We start from the raw sequence: 20,243 nt of genomic DNA on the forward strand, positions 1-20,243 counted from the left end.
TTGCATTAACACAGTACTGGGTGTGTTTTTTTCTTTGTAAAGGAAGCGCAGATTTGTCAACATGGCAGAGATATTATAAACAGTATTACCTTTTAAACATACAGTAATGGCTGTTGCCTTCTTATTTACCACTGGACCACAGAAAAGCTTCGGCTTTTCCCTAAATTTTAGCAAGTGGAAGACTTCACTGCCTGCCCTGAGTCAAAACTAATATGGTTAAAAAAAACCTTCCAAGCTTGTGCATTGATGTGTATGAATGCAAAACTGAATTTGCTTCTAGTCTTTCCACCAACAGGAATTCAAGACCAAACAGTTGCTTCTTCCTACTTGAAATGGCTACTGCCTTGCGGAGGGTTCTCACCCGGTTCTGCTGCATCGACTTGTTTGCAGCTTTTTAAAATATGTGGATCTGTTGCTAATTACTGAACAAGAGGGGAACAAAAATTGTTTGGCCAAGCAAATTGGACTATTAAATAAGGCCTTGTCCTTTCAGATACGAGAACACTATTTAACAATTAGGCTTTATTTAATTAGGTACATGATTAAAGAAATCAAGCATGTTAGGCAGGAGTTTGCTTTAAATCTCTGATCAAATTAATTTTACAGGGGGGCTAATCTGAAGTGAAAGGTCAGGGCAGATAAAAATGATTTTAAACATGGGAATAATCATCAGTGTTTTCTTTTCAAAAAGTAGTCAGGTTAAAATTAAATTGGGATACAAACATGTTAAAAGTCATGATTCTGTTAAGTGAGTGCAGGGAACATCAAAAGGTTAGATGCACTATTATGAGCACTTGATTCTGATACTGTGATCCTGCCTCTATGTCAAGTCGGCAACATATCTCAAGAGCCAAATCCCAGACTTTCTGAGGTCACATTTTGGTGAAGCTGCAGACAAAAGTTAAAGGGCCAAAATACAATGTATTTTAGTTTGAAGTTCTTACTGTGAGATATTAAGACTTGAAAAGCATTTCAGTCTTTTAAAACTGAGGAACAGAAGTGCACAAAGTTGGGGAACCACTAAATAAACAGTGGTTGAGGAAAAGGAGAAAGGACTGTTTGAGAAACCCCGGAAGTCAGGGTGCCAGGTCTGAAATATTTCTTCTGCCCTAATGCAATCCTGTTCATCACTCAATAGATCACCTATCTGATCTCCTTTTAAAGCACCCCCTGCTTTACTGCTTTGTTCAGTAACAACAAATACCACTTCAACGGTCTTCAAGACAAGGACACACTGGTTTTCACAAGCCAATTTTGTGGAGTGGAATGGAACTTGGGCAAGAATTCAACTTGAAAAATTGTCTTCCAAGTCAGAGCACTGGTTAAAAGTTCAGTATATTCTGACTGTCAGTAGCTTTCCAGGGCCACAAAATCACCCTTTCGATCACCTGCCACCTGGTCCTTTCATGGGGCAGTGATGGGGAATGATAACTGGGATGTTCTCCATGCAAAATATGCAGTTCTACTAATGAGCTATTCAACATAGGAGGGAAGCAGCAACACCAGAGAACATACCCACCTAGTACAAGAGCAGCTTCATTTCTAAGTGCACGCATTTATTAATCAATTTCAGATCACTTGACTTTCCTAAAGCTTTCTTCAACCTGCTAACTCCCACATATGTGCTACAATTCCCACTATCCCCAGCAAAAGCCCTCTGTGGCCATGACTGGGGTTGATGGGAACGGAAATCCAACACATACTGACAGTTCTAGGTTGAAGGTTATCCTAAGCAATTCCAATAGGTGGAACCCATATACCACACACTCTCTCCTTTGGGTTAACACCTATAGCCAGCAGCCCTTGAAACAGGACTAGGTAACTTCAGATATTGCTAAAATGTTACTCCCATGTTCCTTCAATATTGGCTAAGACTGATGGAAATTCCTTTTCAGTATTTGGAAGAACATAAATGTCCTACATCAATTTAGAAGACCTATTTGGATTTCAGCAGGGATGCATGGGCATTGTAAAATCTCTTCCATCTACATTTTGAAGACTGTCATCATTCTGTCATCTGCTTGCTGAAAAATCTGGTTTTGCACAAATACTCATCTGTATTTGTACCAAATCACATCCCCAAAGATGCAAATACCCCAACATACACAAAGTGAGTATTTCTTACACTTTAAACTGTAGAGAAAATGCATTCTTGGTTAGTATTTATTACTCTTATGATTAACTTTGCAAAAAAACAGCAGAAAGCAGTGGGCAGGGGAGTCCACAAAATCCATGCAAGTCAGGAAAAATTGGTCCACTGAGGAAACTCTAGGACAGTCTTATTTTGTGCGTTTCTGATTTCTCTGACATCTCTAGTTGCACTTGCTGATCCCAATTTCAAAAGCAGATTCAGAAGCATTATTTCTATGGTAACAATTTTTGGGGTGCGGGGAGGATTGAGGGCAGACTCTGCCAATCTGGTGCTTTGGTTTGGCTTTCAACTCCCATCAATCCCATTCAGCATAGCCAAAGATCTTAAGTGCTAGGAGTTGCCATCTAAAACATCTAACAGGAGGATGACAAGCAGCTTTAGAGTTAAGAAACCCAGGAAGGTTTCTTCCCCATACCCATGCATAGTCAAAAACATCTGACTAGTCAAATCATTTTATTTTCTACTAAGCAGCTTGCTCATAGGCCAATTATTGAAGGCTGTAATTTCCATTATTAAGCACCAAGTACTGTACTCTAGGGTGCTGAATCTCATGAGTAAAACTTTTAAAGGGTGAGAGAACCCTTAGCCTCAAGCAAAGGACCCAGGTGTTTTATACAAAAGCAAATTATAACATAATTATAGGCCCGATACTGACTCCCTAGCATGAATATTAGGCTTCCCTTACCACATCTAAGAGTTTATTTTTTCCTGTATAATTTTAGTTGTTACTAAAGCAGCAAAAAATCTCTCATAGGCATTTTATTGGCCTTGATAAAGTGATACGGTCTCATCAGGCAGCAGTTTATCCAAGAGCCCATTTTCAATCTACATCTAGGAGATGCTCAATGCTCTGAATGAGTATCAAAATTCTAGAAGGGTGCTTAGACATTTTTAAAAGGCCAGCAATTCAGAAAAGGTGTTGCTGCAGTTGTTTCAAATAATTAGTAAGTCAATGTATCAGGGCTTTCTAAGCAAGATACAAACACTACATTAACTATATGAAGTAAACACACTCCCCCCTTTCCAATTTTATGGCAACAACCCTGCAAAACAAGTTTGAGATTGACAACCCAAAACCCTGTAGGATTCCTGAGAGGACTTCTACCCATTTCTTTTCAGTGGATCACATAAAGAAAGCAATCTGAAGGACTACACCAAGGATTCAGTGTTCCCCTGAAGGCCCCAAACTTACTTTTTAATAAACAGTCCTAAAAACTTGTCTATGATCCCTAGCCACAGAATTTGGCTTTTATTCTCCATCTATGGCCCTTTAGTCCCAAGGAACTGGTTTGTACATCACTGCAGCATAAACCATCCGCCAATTCCATTTGTAGGATATGTGTAATAGCTGAAAGGGGCATTGCTGTTTTATGGGTTAAAGAGTCCCCAGAATTAATCTATGATGGGCTATTCAACCCATAAAGCCAATGTCCATGTTGAGACATCACATTAACCTATAAATGAGGCGTTTCCAAGCTATTTATACAAATTGGGCACATGTAGTGCACTAAAACAAAGGTTTATTCATGCACAATTTCTGAAACATGCGACCTGGTGCTGCAGTGGTACTGTTGGCTTTCATCACTTTTTACCATTAAAATGCAGTTTTAACCCCACCCTAATGCTATTCCCCAACTAGGTGATCCCTGGAGCACTGACTGTTCATTTTCCTCCTCCCCACCCCATGAGAAACACATCGAAAGCTCATGCCAGCTAACTGCAAACAGCTACAGCTGCTGAGCTGCAATGCCCTAGAGGTGTATGCCTGATGGGATCAGCCTCACCACCTTCCTTGGCTATGTATTGGAGATGTATTGTTTTTCATGGAAAATGGGTAGAGCTCCCTATAATCATGATCTGGCACCAGGCTGGCTTAATATCCAAGTCTAGGCCAGATCGTGTGGCTCAGCCCCTTTTGAAAGGTACGCAAATAAAACAGCAAGATCAATTAGCTTGTTCCTTCAGGAGCAAAATGGAATGAGTGCTGAATTCAAGTATCTATGTGCACTGAACCTGGGAGACCAGAGTTCATGGGGATGCCTTGGACAAGTGCTACAGCAATCTTTCAAGAGACTTCTAACTGACATTTTTATCTAAAAGCACATGCTTTCAGATTTTAAGGATGTTTGGAGGCAGAAATGTTATGAAATGGAATTTACAATAATCCATAGGCCATCTACATTTTCCAAACACTTATTTTATGTGAAACTAAAGCATCTGCTTGGTGAACTAGTGTTGCTCCATACGTAAGTCTGAAACTCTTACCTTATGATCCAACACCTGCACTCACCAATGGTCATGTGAGCCTTTGAACACTGCTTTATATCACACTAGAGAAGGGGGGGTTGCTGCAACATTAGCTGCGTAATGATGTCGGATTTAGGGTGCTCAACTTCAAGATGGGCCACTCTCAGACTTCTTTATGGCTTACAAGACTATTCCCATCATAGGCCTACTGTCAGTGATCCAAATCAAGCAAATAAGCCATGGAGTACTGATTTGGGCCCAGTCAGTCTTACTTTAGTTCCCAGGCCAAGGACCGAAGTTTAAAAACTTAATTCATCATGGTACAAGACAATGTAAGAGGGCATTATTTAATACAACAGAACGACCATGCACTTTTTTATAAAATTTTATTTGTCAAAAGAAAAAAGGCAATAGCCAATTGAAAACCTACTTAATCTTAAGACTCCAATTGATGTGTCTTTAAATTTAGATAAATGACTTATTGGTTTAACGTTTTTAAACAAAACCCCCCCTTTCCCCTTTAACATTTACCATCTACTCGTGCTGAATCCTTCCAAGAAGAATGCTCCAGCGTACCTCTCCAGGTCCTTGCTTTGCTCCTTTTACCAAAAAATGACAACTCCATCGTGCATCTTAAGGGCTCCAATCGTCAAAAATAGGAAAAATCTTTGGAATAGCCAATTGAGTTGAATAAAAATCCACACGAGTGCGGTTTGGTTGGGGCAGGAATCCACTCCTATGTTCCTGGTAATTTGATCCCGCTCCATGAATCCTTGCAATTGATCCTCCCTATCCTATCCACATTATGATTTGAATCCAATGATCCAGCTCCAAGGATTGGGATCCAGTGAGCCCTCTCCAATCCAAACCTTTATAACCAGCAAAACCAAAAAAGAGGAGGCAAAAAGTTAGATACCGTAATGAAAAATAGGATTCTGGAGAATGATCAGTTATGTCAGCCACTAGGTAATTAAAATGGCCATTCATAACTATCAATTCCCCAAAACAAGCTTTTGAGTTGTGAAGCTCAGATTTTAGCATTGTTAATAATTCGGAGGAAACATTCTAGTATTTACACAGGGTAACCGATAATGCCAATATACCAATTCCTATACGGCAAATTACAGGTTTTGTGGTTCCAAAAAAGTTTTATGAAGTAGCAAAAACTTGCTGCTAAAGCTATCTACCTATGCATGTCTAAACTAAAAGCTAATTGGACTCAGTCTGGAAGGTAACAAAGTTAACTGAAGTATCAGCGAGTCACCTCTGACTTAACTTGAAAGGGAAAGGGGCGGACTTAAAAAGGAATCCCCAAGGTACCCTCCCCCCATGCTACTATAACTGCTTTCATTCCATTACTTTTAAGAAGGTGAAACAGCAATGCTATATCAGTCACACAGAGGACATGCAGATTTTAGCAGTATTGAGATTATACCCACAGGTTTGAAACAACCTGCCAGTTTGGGTAGCACCTGTAATCAACTGATGCACTGCAGCCACTTAGTATACCCCCACCCTCCAAGGCTGGAAGAGTCACATAAGTATATCCAGCCACAATTGCGATCCTGGTGGTTCAAGACTAAAGCTATCTAAAACATACCTAAACCAATACAGAGTAGGTGTGTATATTAAGTTCATTGCTCAGTATAAGGTCAATACTGCCAATATAATCTGTGACAATAGCACTTGGAGTCATACCATTGCCTCCATTATTGATCTGATCCTCCTCAATCCTCCTTTTGACAATCCTAAAATGATTGACATGTGCTCCACAATCCTTTAATCCAAAGCATTCTTAATCCATCTCTTCAGATATGTCTACAGAAAGACACATGAAAAGGCAAGATAAAAATGTAAGCTCCCTCAGAAGAGACAAGTTAAATTCCAAACATCCCCAACATCCCCAGCTTGTAGAAACTATAGCCAAACAAAGACATTTTATACAGCAATACCACAGTTGGAAGAATGTGGGCAGCAACTAACTAGAGAACCCTGCCTAGGACATGTTAAAATACAATTTATGAAAGACGTGAGGGAATGTTGATGTTAAGGAACAAATACTCACTAGGGATATTATACAAGAATGCATTTCAACACTTTAGCCAATTTTGAGTAAAACAGCTTGAATTATTTTTTTAAAGAAAGACTGTATGGAGTAAAAGAAAACTGCATACAACATGGAGGGGTTCTACAAAAAGGAGCACCATTAAAGATCATTTATGTACGGGAACGTGATCTGCTGTGACGGGGAGAGTAGCGTGGAGATCCTCTGCTTCTTCTCGGGGAATAACTGCGACTTCTGCTGTTGCTTCGGCTACGGCTTCTGCTACGACTACGGCTGCGAGAACGAGATCTTCCATAACTTGGACTTCTTGGGCCATCAACTTTAACACGGATGTAGGCAGTTTCTCCCTATCAAATAGACACAACTTTCGATTGAAAGGTCTAGGCTTTTGAGCTGTCTTTGCAGGCATGCTGACAGAATGAAGATCTTTTTACAAGAACCAAGAAGAGTCGCATCACATCTCCCTGTACAACATCTTAAAACGTGGGATAAACCCAACTAACTTTCTGTATTTGTTAGTGCTGCGAGCAGAGATTGCACCTCCTTACCTTCAATCCTACTGTATCCAATGCAACCCTGCGCATCCAATTCTGGTCAAAACTTTTAAGTGGAAAACCTACCTCATGAGATCTAAACTTAGTGTTATCCAGTTTTCGCACTGCGTAGGTCATATCTTCTTTCCGTACAAACTCCACGACACCAGTTCCATCTCGGAAAACATCAGCATAACATACATCACCTGCTTCACGCATGTGATCCTTTAAATCCTGCCAGCTTCCACTGGGAGGCAGTCCTGAACAAGAGACAGGTTTCAAGTTATTTCCAGTAAAATCCTAGCAAGGTAATATGGACGCCTTCCAGAACTTCATCTGCCCAACAGTGGTGTGTATATAAACCTCAAGTAGGAATCTTTATTTTGCAATAAATGGCAAAACAGATGTTCACAATTAATTATTTAAAAATATGTCAGCACGTATTTACATTCATTCTGCATTCATAAGATTTTAAACTTTAGAAGGACTATAATAGCAAAGGTTTATCTTTGCAAGAATGACAGTAAAAGCTCCTTCAGAGCAGAAATTCCATAAGACACTGAAGCGCCACTGGGCCACTGCCAACAGGCCTTTTATGTTTTCATCAAGACCAATCAAGCCTTTTAAAATAGAAAGGTAAGTCTTGCAAAATGCCAACTTCTGCACTACTCACAAATTATGCTTCCCCAGATTACAAATGCAGGTTTGAGAACATTTGATTCAGCTAATTTGCATGTGCCATCAATCATTCTGCACCCGTGCTAGCTAGACAAACTATCATTTTCAAATCTGAAAATGAAGAAAAGTGTTTATCGCAAGAGGATTATCAACTTACCTGATACTATCACTCTGTACTCTGAGCGCCTTGATGGGGGCCCATATCTGCCCCTTGGGGCTCCACCACCTCCACCACCACCTCCTCCCCTGCCAGTGCCCCGGCCACTTCGGGGGAACTCCACACGCAGACGGTACCCATCATAATCATATCCATCACGTCCATATACTGCATCCTCTGCATCCCTGTAAGAATGTAAGAAAAAAACCACCCTGAAGCTAGATCAAAAAATGCAGGACACTGGCTGAATTATACCCCTGCAGGAACACATCCTGCTTTTTTTGTCCAAGGAGGCCTTTCTCACTGCCTGGTCTTTGATATCTTTGAAAGCAAGGCAAGCAGGAATCTACCTCAGTGGCACTAAAAATACAAGTATTCTCCCTCTTGGTCATTATTCCCCCCCACCCCCGGTTCAGGAAGGCTAGGAAGTGCCAAAGTGCCACAGGAGGACACATCAGTTTTATCTCTGCTAGCTGGCAAATATATTTTCAATTCAGGTACTCTTTGGTATCTAAACTGATTTGCAGCTGAAGCAAATTTTAGTTAATTTGTTATTCAATTTTTCTTTCTGATTATTTTACTAGATGCCAGATTAATTTTAATGATTTAGTAATATGTCATTTTCTTGGTATCTTGTTTCATTGAAAACAAATAATGAAAAGTCAGAATAATGTAATAAAGAACGTTAAATGAATTGGTGGGGGGCAAAGCTTCGAAAGAGTGTTGAGTATAGAGAATCAAGCACCAAGGGAAAACAACCCTGGTTCTTTTTATGATATAGTCCCTCTCATCTGAACCTAAATGCTACTATTGAGTTTATCTAGCCTTCGCTCTACAGGCCAGGGAAATAAGCAATGCAACTTATTTGTTTGGTAAGAGAGAAATTCAAGTGGAAAGGACAACTAACTTATATAAGGGATTTGTGATCAAATACCCAATACTGTATTCAAAAGTTATTAGGAAGACTGAGTGGGAAAAAAATAAAGGAAACACTCATGTTTGTGCATTGCTAGTCTTTACTATCATTGTTTAATTTCTATACCATCCAATAACTGACGCTCTCTGGGTGGTTTACAACAGTGCATAAAACAAAGCAATGCAAATATCGTAAAAACATTAACACAAATTTATAATTAAAAATAAGACCCTGCAAAGGAGAAGAATCACCTCAGTAATCCCCTTGGGCTAACCACGCAATCTTTAAAGGCCTCTGCATAAAGTGCTGTCTTAGCCTGGTGCCAAAAAGATGGCAAGTTTAAGGTCAGGCAGGCCACAGTAGGTAGGCTGTTCCAAAGATGAGGGGCCAGCACAGATAAGGTCCTTCCCTTTGCTGCCATTCTGAGCTGCCTGCTGAGATGGCACTCAAATATTTACTCTGGCACTCAAATATCTTTTGTATATATTGTGTATGATAAAAGCATGCGACTCTCACCAGAACAGTTGCTTCTGCATGAAAGGAAAATGTTAGTATAACCCCATGGTGAGTAGAAATTTAAGGACAGAGTACAAATACTTTCTGAATGAGATAGTGTCCTTCCTTCTAACATTCTCTGTCGATGTAAATTCTAGAAATCATTTTCTACTGAAGAAAAAAAAACTAGACAATGTAGAAACCTAAATAGTATGAACATTGTTCTCCATTTACTGTTCATCACAGATTATGACTACTTCCACTGGGGGCAGGGAAAAGAAAAGACAGCTTCTGAGAGCTTCAGTCTGTCACACTTGCCACTAACAGTCAAAACTCTACCAAGTAACTCAAAACCTGTATTTCAAATGCAATGCTGAAATAAAAAGAAAAAGTGGTATAGCTAACTGAGACTAGACAAATGATAGTCAGTATTTATGCTTTGGTACATTTATGCTTAGAAATACTTCCTCTATGAATAAATTATTTTCATAAGCTTGTTCTTAATAAGTCTAAACAACGAAAAAGCACAAAAAGTCTGCTTATGCACAATTACAAGGAAACTAAACTCTGAACCTTTCTGCATAAAGCATTAAAACATCTAAAGGGATTTCACTTGGACTGAATAATTTATTTTCAAATTTATAGCCCTCTAAAGGCTATTATAATGGGTGTGCAGTGCATGCAAAACCTTCACTCTATAAAGTAGCACCTGAGGGGGAAAAACTCTAAACCCGTCTTTCACTGTATTTACTATATAGAACTTATGCAAGGAAGTTCTATACAGTAAACAACTTATATCTAGATAAACAACTTATATCTAGACCTGGTACATTACAGAATTCTTTCACCTCAATTTGCATCTCTCACTTGGATTTTCTTTGAAGTAACTAATATAGGATCATGCTATAAGGTTGTTTTTTGTATGAATACCTAGGAATGGAGACTACACAGAGGCAAAAACTGTACGTATATCTCTGAGTACTCAAGAGGTGGGAATTATTAAAATGTCAGGGTCATGAGCCATGGGGACTTTTGTTTCTCCCTCAGGGACTGGATTCCTTCTCCAAAATGTTATTCCAATTACCTAGCCTTTTAATTGTAGGCATGCAATGAAAAATATGCAATATTTTATTCAAGTGGCTATTAAGAATTAAATAGTTATCTTTCATTATTCTAATACTTTAGAAGCACATAGAGAAGTAAGAGCGATATTACATTTGTATTAGTTTTACTTTTGTTTAATACCACTGAGAATGCACTTTCACTTCACTTATGGATTGGAACAATTTTGGTCACACCCAAGCCTAACCCGAATACATGATTACAGCAGAAGCAGAGACAAAATAAAGCATGAGGAGGAAAAAGACCAAAGGCAAGGAGGAACTGCCCTGCAACCCCTTTAAAAGTTGAAGTGGAAATTTCCATATGCACACCTTCTCAGCCAAAAGCCCTTCTCTACTCAGCCACTTTCAGTACAGGAGTCCTTCCCTCTCTGCAAGTAGTTTAAAAAGTAGGTGATGCACTGCAAACTGTAATCCACTTATCTGATTTTACAACTAGGTATCCCAACTTCGTATAAACTTTCAAAGAAACTAGCAAGGTTAAGAATCAGTGTGCTTGCATTTGAGTTTTTGCAGCAAGTAAAAGAACTATAAAAATACTACAAGTAAAGGAAAAAAAGACACAAAGTAAAATGCATCATTTGACTCCTGAGACAGAAAGGTACAAATTGGCTATGGAGTACACATTTTCAAGGAAGCATTCAAAGGTCTATTTACTATTTAATATCGATAATCTACCTTCCAGTGTTTATGTGTGGTGGGGGGCAGGATGAAATTTTAACATATAAGAACATTAGAAAAGCCATGCTGGATCAGACCAAAGGTCAATCTGGTCTAGCACTCCACACATACGGTGGCAAATCAGCTGCCAACAGGATCCCTCATGCAGGATGGGGGCAAGACCTCCTCCTGGCCCAAGCTCTTCAGCCACTGATGTATGTAGACAAAGGTAAAGGAGGTAGCACATTGTCAGCTTTGGCTCTGCACACACTGCAATTAAAAGTCAAGTAAAATCTGTTCATAAAATGAACAACATATAAGGGCTCTTTTTAAATTACATTTTAATTCCATCTTGCATGGCAGCATAGCCGATCCTTTCCCATTCCCTCATTCTAAGCTTCCAATGAAAACTACTATAGTGTGGTTGTTAGCATTAGGATTGTGGGCCACTCACTGACTGGAAGCCTAACCCACCTGACAGGGTTGCTGGGAGGATCAAAAGGAGAGGAAGATTTTGCAATTCCTTGCACAGGGAAAAGAGACAGGATATAAATAAAATGAACACAATAAACGTTGCAATGTAGGCTAGGCAGTACCCCCACAGAACTTTTATTCCCCCTTTTATTCTCTGAACAAAGCCCCAAACTGGACCAAGGCAAGAGGCAGCAACAAGTAGGTATGATGCCATCCAGAAAAAGAATGCTTCAGAACTGAGCAGGAGGTAGGAACCTTTGGCTTCCTCAGGCATACCATAAACAGAATACCACAACCCCCGTGAATCTCACACAGTGCAAGTGATGGGACTTGCAGTCCAACACTTCTGGACAGTGCCATGCTGCAGGGAAGGACTACTCTAGGCACTACCCCATGGTTAATACTACTTCAATGCTGGGTATTATTTCTGTATTTAACCAGTGTCTAATTATCTAACAGTCAGTAAAGCAGAAAACCAGTGTAGCACAGGGGTATGTTGGACTACGATTCAGAAAAAGTGGGTTCTTGTCCCCACTTGGCCATGAAACACACTAGCAGCCTAACCTACTTCACAAGATTATTATGAAGATGACAAAGTATAAGATGCTTTGGATTCCATAGGCAAGACATAAATATAATAAATTTGTGCCTGAACATCTAAGTTAGCATGCAGACATTTTATGTGCATGTGCAGGAGAAAAGATTTCACAACAACTGTGAAATAGCTCATTTATTAACTCTAGTTCCATTTATCCAACGTATCTAAAACTTAAGTTAATTAACCTATTTATCTGCCTAAAAGATAACCTGATCATTCGCTTACTTTATCTAATAATTAATCTAATTATTTGACCAAGTGACTCCCTATCTAATCACAACAGACTTGAGACTACTTCTGCAATGCCTTTCACTGTTTTTTCCTCTTCCCGCCGTCCCTTTGCATTTTCTTTCGCCTCAGGAGCAAAACATTGCCGTCACGCCAAGCCACCCTGCCCTGCCCTCCGCCTTTCTCACCTGGGGTCCTCGAACTCAACGAAGGCGAACGGCGGCCCACCGCGGCGGTTCTTGAGATCGATATCCCGGATGGCGCCGTACTTGTAGAAGACGTCCTCGATGTCCTTGGTACGAATGTCCGGCGGCAGGTTGCCCACGTAGATGCGGCAGTCGTTGTTCCCGGCGGGGCCGCGGATCACGCCGCCACCAGACATGGCGAGGTCGGCAATGGCTGCGGTTGGTCGGTCGGCGAGTGTGAGGAGAGAAAAGGGGGAAGAAGGGGGGCGGGAAAAAGCCCAAAAGGGAGAAGGGCAAAGAAAAGAGGATTAAAAGGTTTTTAAAAAATAACGGAGCAGAGGGGGGAAGGGCTAAAAGGCGGGTGAGGCGCGGCCGTCCTTCTTCTCGCTTCTGCTCTCCGCCGCCACAAAATGGCGCCCACCTCACGCGGCCCTACCTTCCCTGCGCAGGGATCCTCCCGCGCTGCGTGACGTCACACAGCGGGGTCGAGAGGGTAGGCACGCGTACGCGTCATACGTAGCTACGCACGGGACTTTCACCGCTCGCTCTCCGCCACATCCGCCTGCCGTCCAATCTCGCATGCTCCGCCCCCTGGTAACAAAAAAGTAGTCCCAGCTGGTCAGGGTGTTTTGCTTCTACTGGGAGCGATGAAAGTGATGCAACCGAGTAGACGGATGTTTCAATGCGAAGTTTTAATGTACGCACATAGAAAAAAAATTATCTATTGTTCGCGTGTGAGGAACCACTTCCGTTAGCTACAAGCGGCGGGAAGCCGTTAAAAGTTTACGTGAAAAAGATCCGGCTGAAGCGTATCGTGGGAGAGTGTTGACCCACAATGCATCGGGCAGACAAGCTCTTTGGCGCCAAAGAGAGGCATATTCCCACAATGCATAGCGGGTAAAGCGTTTGGCCAATAAGCTTTAGAGCAGGAGAAGTTTGGAGACCAAACAAAAAACCCGCCTCAGTACAGTAATCAGAGGTAAAATTGAAGAAAATAATATGTTGAAAAAATCTTCCCTTTAAAACGACTCGAGGCATGGAGTATTGAGATCTCGTTTTTTAAAGCTGTCTGCAACTGGATTTTTAAACTGCCTATCTAGAATATTGTGGTGTAAAGAGTGTGGGACTGGGACTCAGATAATCTGGATTGTAGTCCCCACTCAGCCTTGGAGCCTATTGAGTGCCTTTGGACCAGTCGCAGACACTGAGTCCAACCTACCTCGCAGGGTTGTTGTTGGGATCAGATTGAAAGCGGGGTGGAAAATGATGAAAGCTGCTTTGCGTTTGTAAGGGAAAAAAGCAGGATGCACATCTAATAAATAATAAAATGTAATGTGTATATGAGAGAACATCAGAAGAATCAGAATCGAACCAAAGGCCATCTAGCACCCTTCGTTCACATCGTGGCCAGCTAGTTGCCCCAGTGGGAGTCCCACAAGCAGGATGTGAGGGCAGCAGCACCCTCCTGCCCATGTTCCCCAGCAAGTGGTGTACTCAGCTGTTGGATACACAGGTCCTCTTAGTGGCACTCATTGTTAAAAAGACGGCTGCGGCTCCCTAGTACTGGAGGGCATCCATGAGCAAACCAAGTTTGCTAGCACTTAATTTATGGAGTGGAATGGCCCAAAAATATAACTAGGTTAGCTTGGTGGCCTATAAGAATTTGTAATGTACTGTCAAGCTTTCTCCAACTTAATGGCAACCCTATTAATGAAAGCCCTCCAAAATGACCTATCCTTACACCACTGCTCAGTTTTTGTAAATTCAAGACTCTGGCTTCTTTTATGGAATCATATCATAACTGGTTTTACTCTTCTGTTGCCAATGTTCCCTGGCCTTGCTGTTTTCTCCCTTGAGTCTTGCTGTCATATAATATTGATATAAATTTCTGATTTCCTGTGCTTGAACTCTGTAACATTACTGAGGCTTCGACGACCCAAAGTCATACAGAAATTCAATTTGTGTGTGTGTGTGAATGTAACACTAGTGTAACAAAATTGTTCAGCTGAACAGCATTTTTGTTGTGATAATGCTGAAAAGACAGTTGTTGGCATCTTACTTCTGGCTTAACTGTGCACTGTTAAGATAAATATGGAATGTGGCCTACTTTCTCCAGCTAACAATGCACAGAAGGTGGGATCAATGGAAAGGCTAAAATGACCAATGACTGAGTTTGCGCTTTAAAGTCGTTAACATTAATATTTGCGTGGTCAGTGGCTGATGCTGGTCTCTTACGAAGCATGTGATCGATAAAGAGCATTAGTTTTTTTAAAATCTTGCTGCTGGTTTGTTGTCTCTTGCAGTTAAACAAACAAATCTTTAGTCCAGTCATGGTTAGAGTTCCTGACAATGTGTTGTGAGAGTATCATAACTATATAGTCTGTGTTGCTTATTCTATTAAACCATCTTATTCTCATTTATATTTATAACCTTCCTTTTCTCCAGTAAGGATCTCCAGGTTGCTTACTTATAATGCCTCTCCATTTTATCCTTACAGCATACCTGTGAGGTAGGTTAGGCTGTACAGTGATTGGCCCAAGTTACCCAGTGGGCTTTGTGGGTGTGCGGAGTCTAGAATCTGAATCTCCTGAGTCACAGTCCAACAGGCTAACCTTTACCACACAGTGATGCACGGTGACATATTGCACCATGGTGTACAAAACAGTGGAGAGGCTGGCAAAAAACTACTGCAGCCACTGTGCCAGAGAAAGCTAAAACAAGGCTTTTTGCTTCAGAAATACTGCTTTTTATATACCTACAAATACAATAATCAACTATCTTGTATGATGAATCAAATCGCCATAATTGCACCAAGGCTGTAGCCCTTTCTTTATATTTCCCCAGAAATGATAGTTTCCGCACTGAAGATGAAACTCAAATACTTTGGCCACCTAATGAGAAGGAAGGACTCACTGGAGAAGAGTCTAATGCTGGGAACAATAGTCAGCAAGAGGATGGCAGAGGATGAGGTGGCTAGGTGGAGTCACTGAAGCAGTTGGCGTGAGCTTAGGTGGGCTCTGGGGGATGGTGAAGGATAGGAGAGCCTGGAGGAATGTTGTTCATGGGGTTGCGATGGGTTGGGCACAACTTCGCAAATAACATAACAGTTGGGAGCTGCTAAGCCTGAACTGAGAGCCTATGAGTTTATGCACAGGTACCATGTGGTAAACCACTGAACAGTGGGACAGTATTTGCTTAGGCAACTTAAGTCAGAATCTAGTGGGTTGCATACACCCGTTGATTCTTTTATTCCCCACCAAATCCATTGCCCATGTAAATCCCATTGTTTTCGCAACAATGATTTAGCATTTCAGCGGCAACCCAAAACAAATAGAAATGCTTGTTTCTGGAAGGAGGGTCATCAGTAAAGTGCATATAAAGGAGCTTTGTCTATCCAGAAAAGAGCATTTCTAATATTTTTGAGGCTTCCCCTAGGCAGTACCAAATCTCCCTTAAATATTCCACATGCAATAGAATTAATGAACCCTACCACTCGCAGAAGGAAATCTGCTTCGGCATCAGCATCCTGTTGGATTCTGCCCACTATATCCTTAGACCAGGACTAACTTTGCCCACCCAGGCTGGCCAATGGGTCCTCCTGAACAGGAAGAAATTTAAGAATTCCTCTTCCACTTAAAACTTGCTTGGACAACAAGGTCTTCCCATGTTCTGGCATGTTTCTGTATCTTTCATCCTCTTGGCTTTCTCCTCAGTCCTGCTTCCTGTTTGCCTTTTTATCCTGGCTTGTTCCTCAGTCTTGCTTCCTGGTTTGTCCTTGAGTCTTGACTTCTGGGCCTGCAGATTGGTCTCCTGGCTTCTCTTCTGCACTGGTTTGTATCTTAATCCTGCCTCCTGGTTTGTGTTTTGGTCCTGGAATTGTCTTTGACCCTGGCTTTTCCCTTGCCGCTTGATCTTGCTTCCGGATTTGTCCTTCGATTATGCCTTCCTGCCTTTCTCCATGCCTTCTGATTCTTCCTAGGTCACTCCCGTGGAGCAGCCCCGTCTCCCAGGAATTCTCTGTGAAGAAATGAGGCTGCAAGGCAGTATTTAAAATTCCTTGAAATGCTTCCAATTGAGATGGCATTGAGCCATCTGTGTTTTCTGAATCCTACAAGTGAACAGTGTGAAGAATTCAAAGCAAGCTGGCAGGTGTAAATCTGTGCCCCTGATAATTAACCAGGTTCTGTCAGGACTACCTGAGTGATCCTTTGACCTCCTTTCTCGAGAGCAATTATCCAAAATTCTTGAGAATGGGAGAATGCATGCCCCAGAGGTGGTGGTATTTGTGATATCAAATTCCACACACGTGGTGGCAGAAATGACCATAACTATATCCTGCTGTTACATCCTTTATATTTATTAATGAAATCAAAGTCAAGTTTGGACATCCTTTTATTTAGCAGTGTTAAGTAATGTACTTAGCAGTGGTTGAAAAAAGGCAACCAAATTTATTAGTAATGGTTGCAGCAGCATCCCTACAAGGGCGAAGTAAAGCATTTGGTACGTTTTAGTTTGGAAAGGGAGAAAACCAACTTAAAGGAATGGGGTACATGAGATAAGTTTATAAAACTATACAGTATGGAAAAAATAGAAAGATACCTGTCTGTTTCCTTTCATAATCCTATACTCTGAGGTCATTTAACAACAGATTTGCAGTGGTGGCATAAAGGAGGAGTATGGGGCAGATGACCAAGACCCCATTCAGTATGATGAGCAGGAAGGCTCCCAAATATAGCACATCTGGTCTGCAGCATTTTGAAGTAAGTAAAATGTTGTTTATTCGTAGCCTTTATATAACTCTAAATGGAAGGACATTCCCAAGTGGTTTACATATTAACATTATATCTATACTTTGAATATTGAAATCAAATTTAATACAATTTTAGAAACAATTCCAATAATAATAATAATAATAATAATAATAATAATAATAGCAGCCTCCTGAAACCTGGAGAAGCCAGAAACAAAACAATGTTGGTGCCTACCTGATCTCCAGAGGCAAGGAGCAAGAAGGGGAACCAGCACACCAAAGGCAAGATTGATTGATTGATTGCATTTATATACCACCCCAATATCCCAGAGGACTCTCTGGGTGGATTACAGACATTAAAACCCCAAATATAGTATCTGTATACAATTCTCTGTGCATAGTCTTGTCGGGCCATAGGAACATGTCATCTAGTGATCTTAGTGGCTATGCAGCTTGATAATGGAGAAGGTACTCTCATCTCCTGGTTCCAAGTTTTTAGGGCTCTCTGCACTAGTAACAAAACTTCGAACCTGGCCTGGTAATGAACAGACAATGCAGTTCCTTCAGCAAAATTTTACGTGCTGCTGATAATAGCCAAGTTGCTTCATTTCGTACTAGCTCTATCTTTCTGGAAAGCTGCTGAAATAAAGTTGGCTATCAAGGAGAAGGCATAGGAGAAGTGGAATGGTGCAACTGGAGTCCCCTTTTCACCATGTTATGGCTCTCTGAGCTGTATCTCTGGCCCAAAGAGCAAATCCAGCCTTCTGTGGTTTTCCAAACTGTCACCTTTCCTTTCCCTGATCCTCTGGCCACTCATCATGCAGGGCTTTTGCTCATTTTTGTCTCATAAGATGAGACTGAGGTGCTTCTCCTAGAGTTTAATAACTAGCTGTGAAAGGCTTGTGCTGGTATTTGGGGTCATTTTGGCCACATCTGCCTTTGTCATCCAGCTCCTGAGAGCCTTTCTGAAATTAAACACCAAAAGCCCTGAAGCAGAGAATACAGATCTGAGCCCAATGTGAATTGGCATGCTGAAGAATGGAGCTTATAGGGACTAGAGAAGGGCAGAAAATAAGGCATGTATGGTTCTCAACTTCTTTGCAAAATGAAGAAAAGTAGGGTGTAAATGTATTGTCCATCTGAGAGCAGTTCATTTGTCACTTGTCTTAATCAGATCTTACCTCCTCCTTTTTAGTTTTACTTCTGATAATCCTATTTTTCCACCCACCAAGGCTGAGCTAGAAAAAGTTTGTTCTGAACAAGACCAAAAAATCTGTTTAGAGTTTGGATGGTGCAAATTCTCTGAATACCCTTAAGAATTGCAAATAATTGGCAGATATTTTATATTTATTATTAGATTGAGGATGATTGCATTGTCCATCTTTGGAACTATTAGTAATGAACAGCAGCTGACTGCTGACCTGAAGCAGCAATCTGTATTTGACATTATCTGATCAAGACATGAGATCATATTTGTGCAAAACAAGGGACCATCAACTGAGCTACAGCTCCTTTATTTAAATCACTTCTCTTTGGGAGCACATCTCTTGCCCAGAGGCTCACATACGCTTGGAGCCCTTCCAAGCCTTTCGATTTTGGATCACATGTAATCTGATCTTTGTTTGCACCATGCTCCTTGTTCTTAGAGCTGAGTTGCACATAAATTCCATCTAGAGGGCAGCAGAATTTAAGACTCACCCACAGGTTGGCTATGCAGCCTCCATCTAGGGAAGAGCTTTCCATCGGTGAATTATAATTCTGCAATCTGAAATAGCAAGTCTAACAGGACTGCAATGTATTCTCAGAAAATGCAGGTGGCTTGATTGTCAGCAAGAGGAAATGGTAACTCTCACCCGGATTATATCAGAATATCAGGCAAATGCCCCTAAGAAATGTGTTGTTTTTATGTTGTGTCTGCTGCCTTGGAATCCCTTGTAGATGAAAAGGGGTTTATACATTTCAGAAATGAAAATACACAGCATCAACGAAATGCTCTCGTTCCTGAGGGTCAGTCTTCTGACACTGGCTGCCATCTAGGACAAGGGTCTGTTATTCGGTTTTCATAAATGGCAAGTAGCAAAATGATCCAGAGCTCAAGCCCACAGCTGCCTGCTGCTGCAACCACTAGGTGGACCTGCAAGAAGCACCCTCTGCTGGGGAGGAGCCCACCAGAGGGCAGTTCATCTGAGCCCCCTCAAACTGGAACTCTGTAGTATGCCCCAGAACCCTTTGTGACATGCCAGAGTCCCAGGGTAGATGTGTCATGTGATTTGAATTAATGGGAAGTGGAGTCGCTGAAAGCAGAAAGTTTGCAAGCTATTCCTGTATGTCATTCCCCTTCAGAAGAACCTAGTCCAAAGGTCCCAGCTAGCCCAGTGCCCTGTCTCGTTGTTCCCAAATGCCACGTATGATGCCTGCTAGGCCGGCAGGCCCCCATGTACACATACAGTTCTCTCTCACACAAACACCTGCGTGCCAGGCAGTTGCCCCCCCCCCCTGCCCCGCCCCGCTTCCAGGAGTCAATTTATACACATAGCCCTCACCACTAGATCTGGGTTTAAACCACCAGCAGCAGCAGGAGCTGCACTTACCGTCGCAGCAAGACATCTTGTTCTTGCAGCAAGAGCTTCAAACTGTTAAAACCTCTCCTCACACTCCCCACACGCTCTAGGAATGGACTCTATGACCACTGCCACAGAATAGCCTCGGTTAGAAATGCATGTCTTTTTGTAGTACAGTAACACCACCTCACTTTCCAAGACATACTCATCCCCCCTCCCACACAGAGCATATAAGAAAGAGAGATGGAGGTTGGTGTCCGAAAAATTGAGCTACTGCGTTTCGTTAAAGCCAGCCCAGTCTTTTTGCCTAACTACTATCACAGTATTTTCAGTGAAAACTCTAGATAACATAAATAGACAGCCTGCTGACAATAGCAGCAGCATATGGCATTCAATTACAGCATCAGCTGAATAGAGCCTCTG

At 41.5% G+C, this 20,243-nt stretch overlaps 1 protein-coding gene across 5 annotated transcripts in view; it reads right to left on the reverse strand.

The window, feature by feature from the left end:
* The window catches only part of SRSF1 (serine and arginine rich splicing factor 1), a 30,952-nt gene extending 18,011 nt beyond the window's left edge, over nucleotides 1–12,941 (reverse strand). Inside the window, exons 1-6 of one of the 5 annotated variants that reach the window (XM_044429996.1) lie at nucleotides 12,513–12,940; nucleotides 7,833–8,017; nucleotides 7,085–7,257; nucleotides 6,625–6,811; nucleotides 6,098–6,217; nucleotides 4,931–5,268 (exon numbers count right to left, since the gene is read on the reverse strand). In XM_044429996.1, the coding sequence (XP_044285931.1) occupies nucleotides 6,195–6,217; nucleotides 6,625–6,811; nucleotides 7,085–7,257; nucleotides 7,833–8,017; nucleotides 12,513–12,706 (762 nt within the window). In that variant the 5' untranslated portion in view covers nucleotides 12,707–12,940 and the 3' untranslated portion in view covers nucleotides 4,931–5,268; nucleotides 6,098–6,194. Of the gene's footprint in view, nucleotides 1–4,930; nucleotides 6,218–6,573; nucleotides 6,812–7,084; nucleotides 7,258–7,832; nucleotides 8,018–12,512 lie in introns of all 5 variants that reach the window. The other 4 variants (XM_044429994.1, XM_044429998.1, XM_044429997.1 and 1 more) reach the window with 4 other exon arrangements.
* Between the last annotated feature and the right edge of the window lie 7,302 nt (nucleotides 12,942–20,243).

The sequence above is a fragment of the Varanus komodoensis genome, unplaced genomic scaffold (genome assembly GCF_004798865.1).
Source record: "Varanus komodoensis strain SLA01 unplaced genomic scaffold, ASM479886v1 scaffold20_1, whole genome shotgun sequence".
NCBI classification, from domain to species: Eukaryota; Metazoa; Chordata; class Lepidosauria; order Squamata; family Varanidae; genus Varanus; species Varanus komodoensis.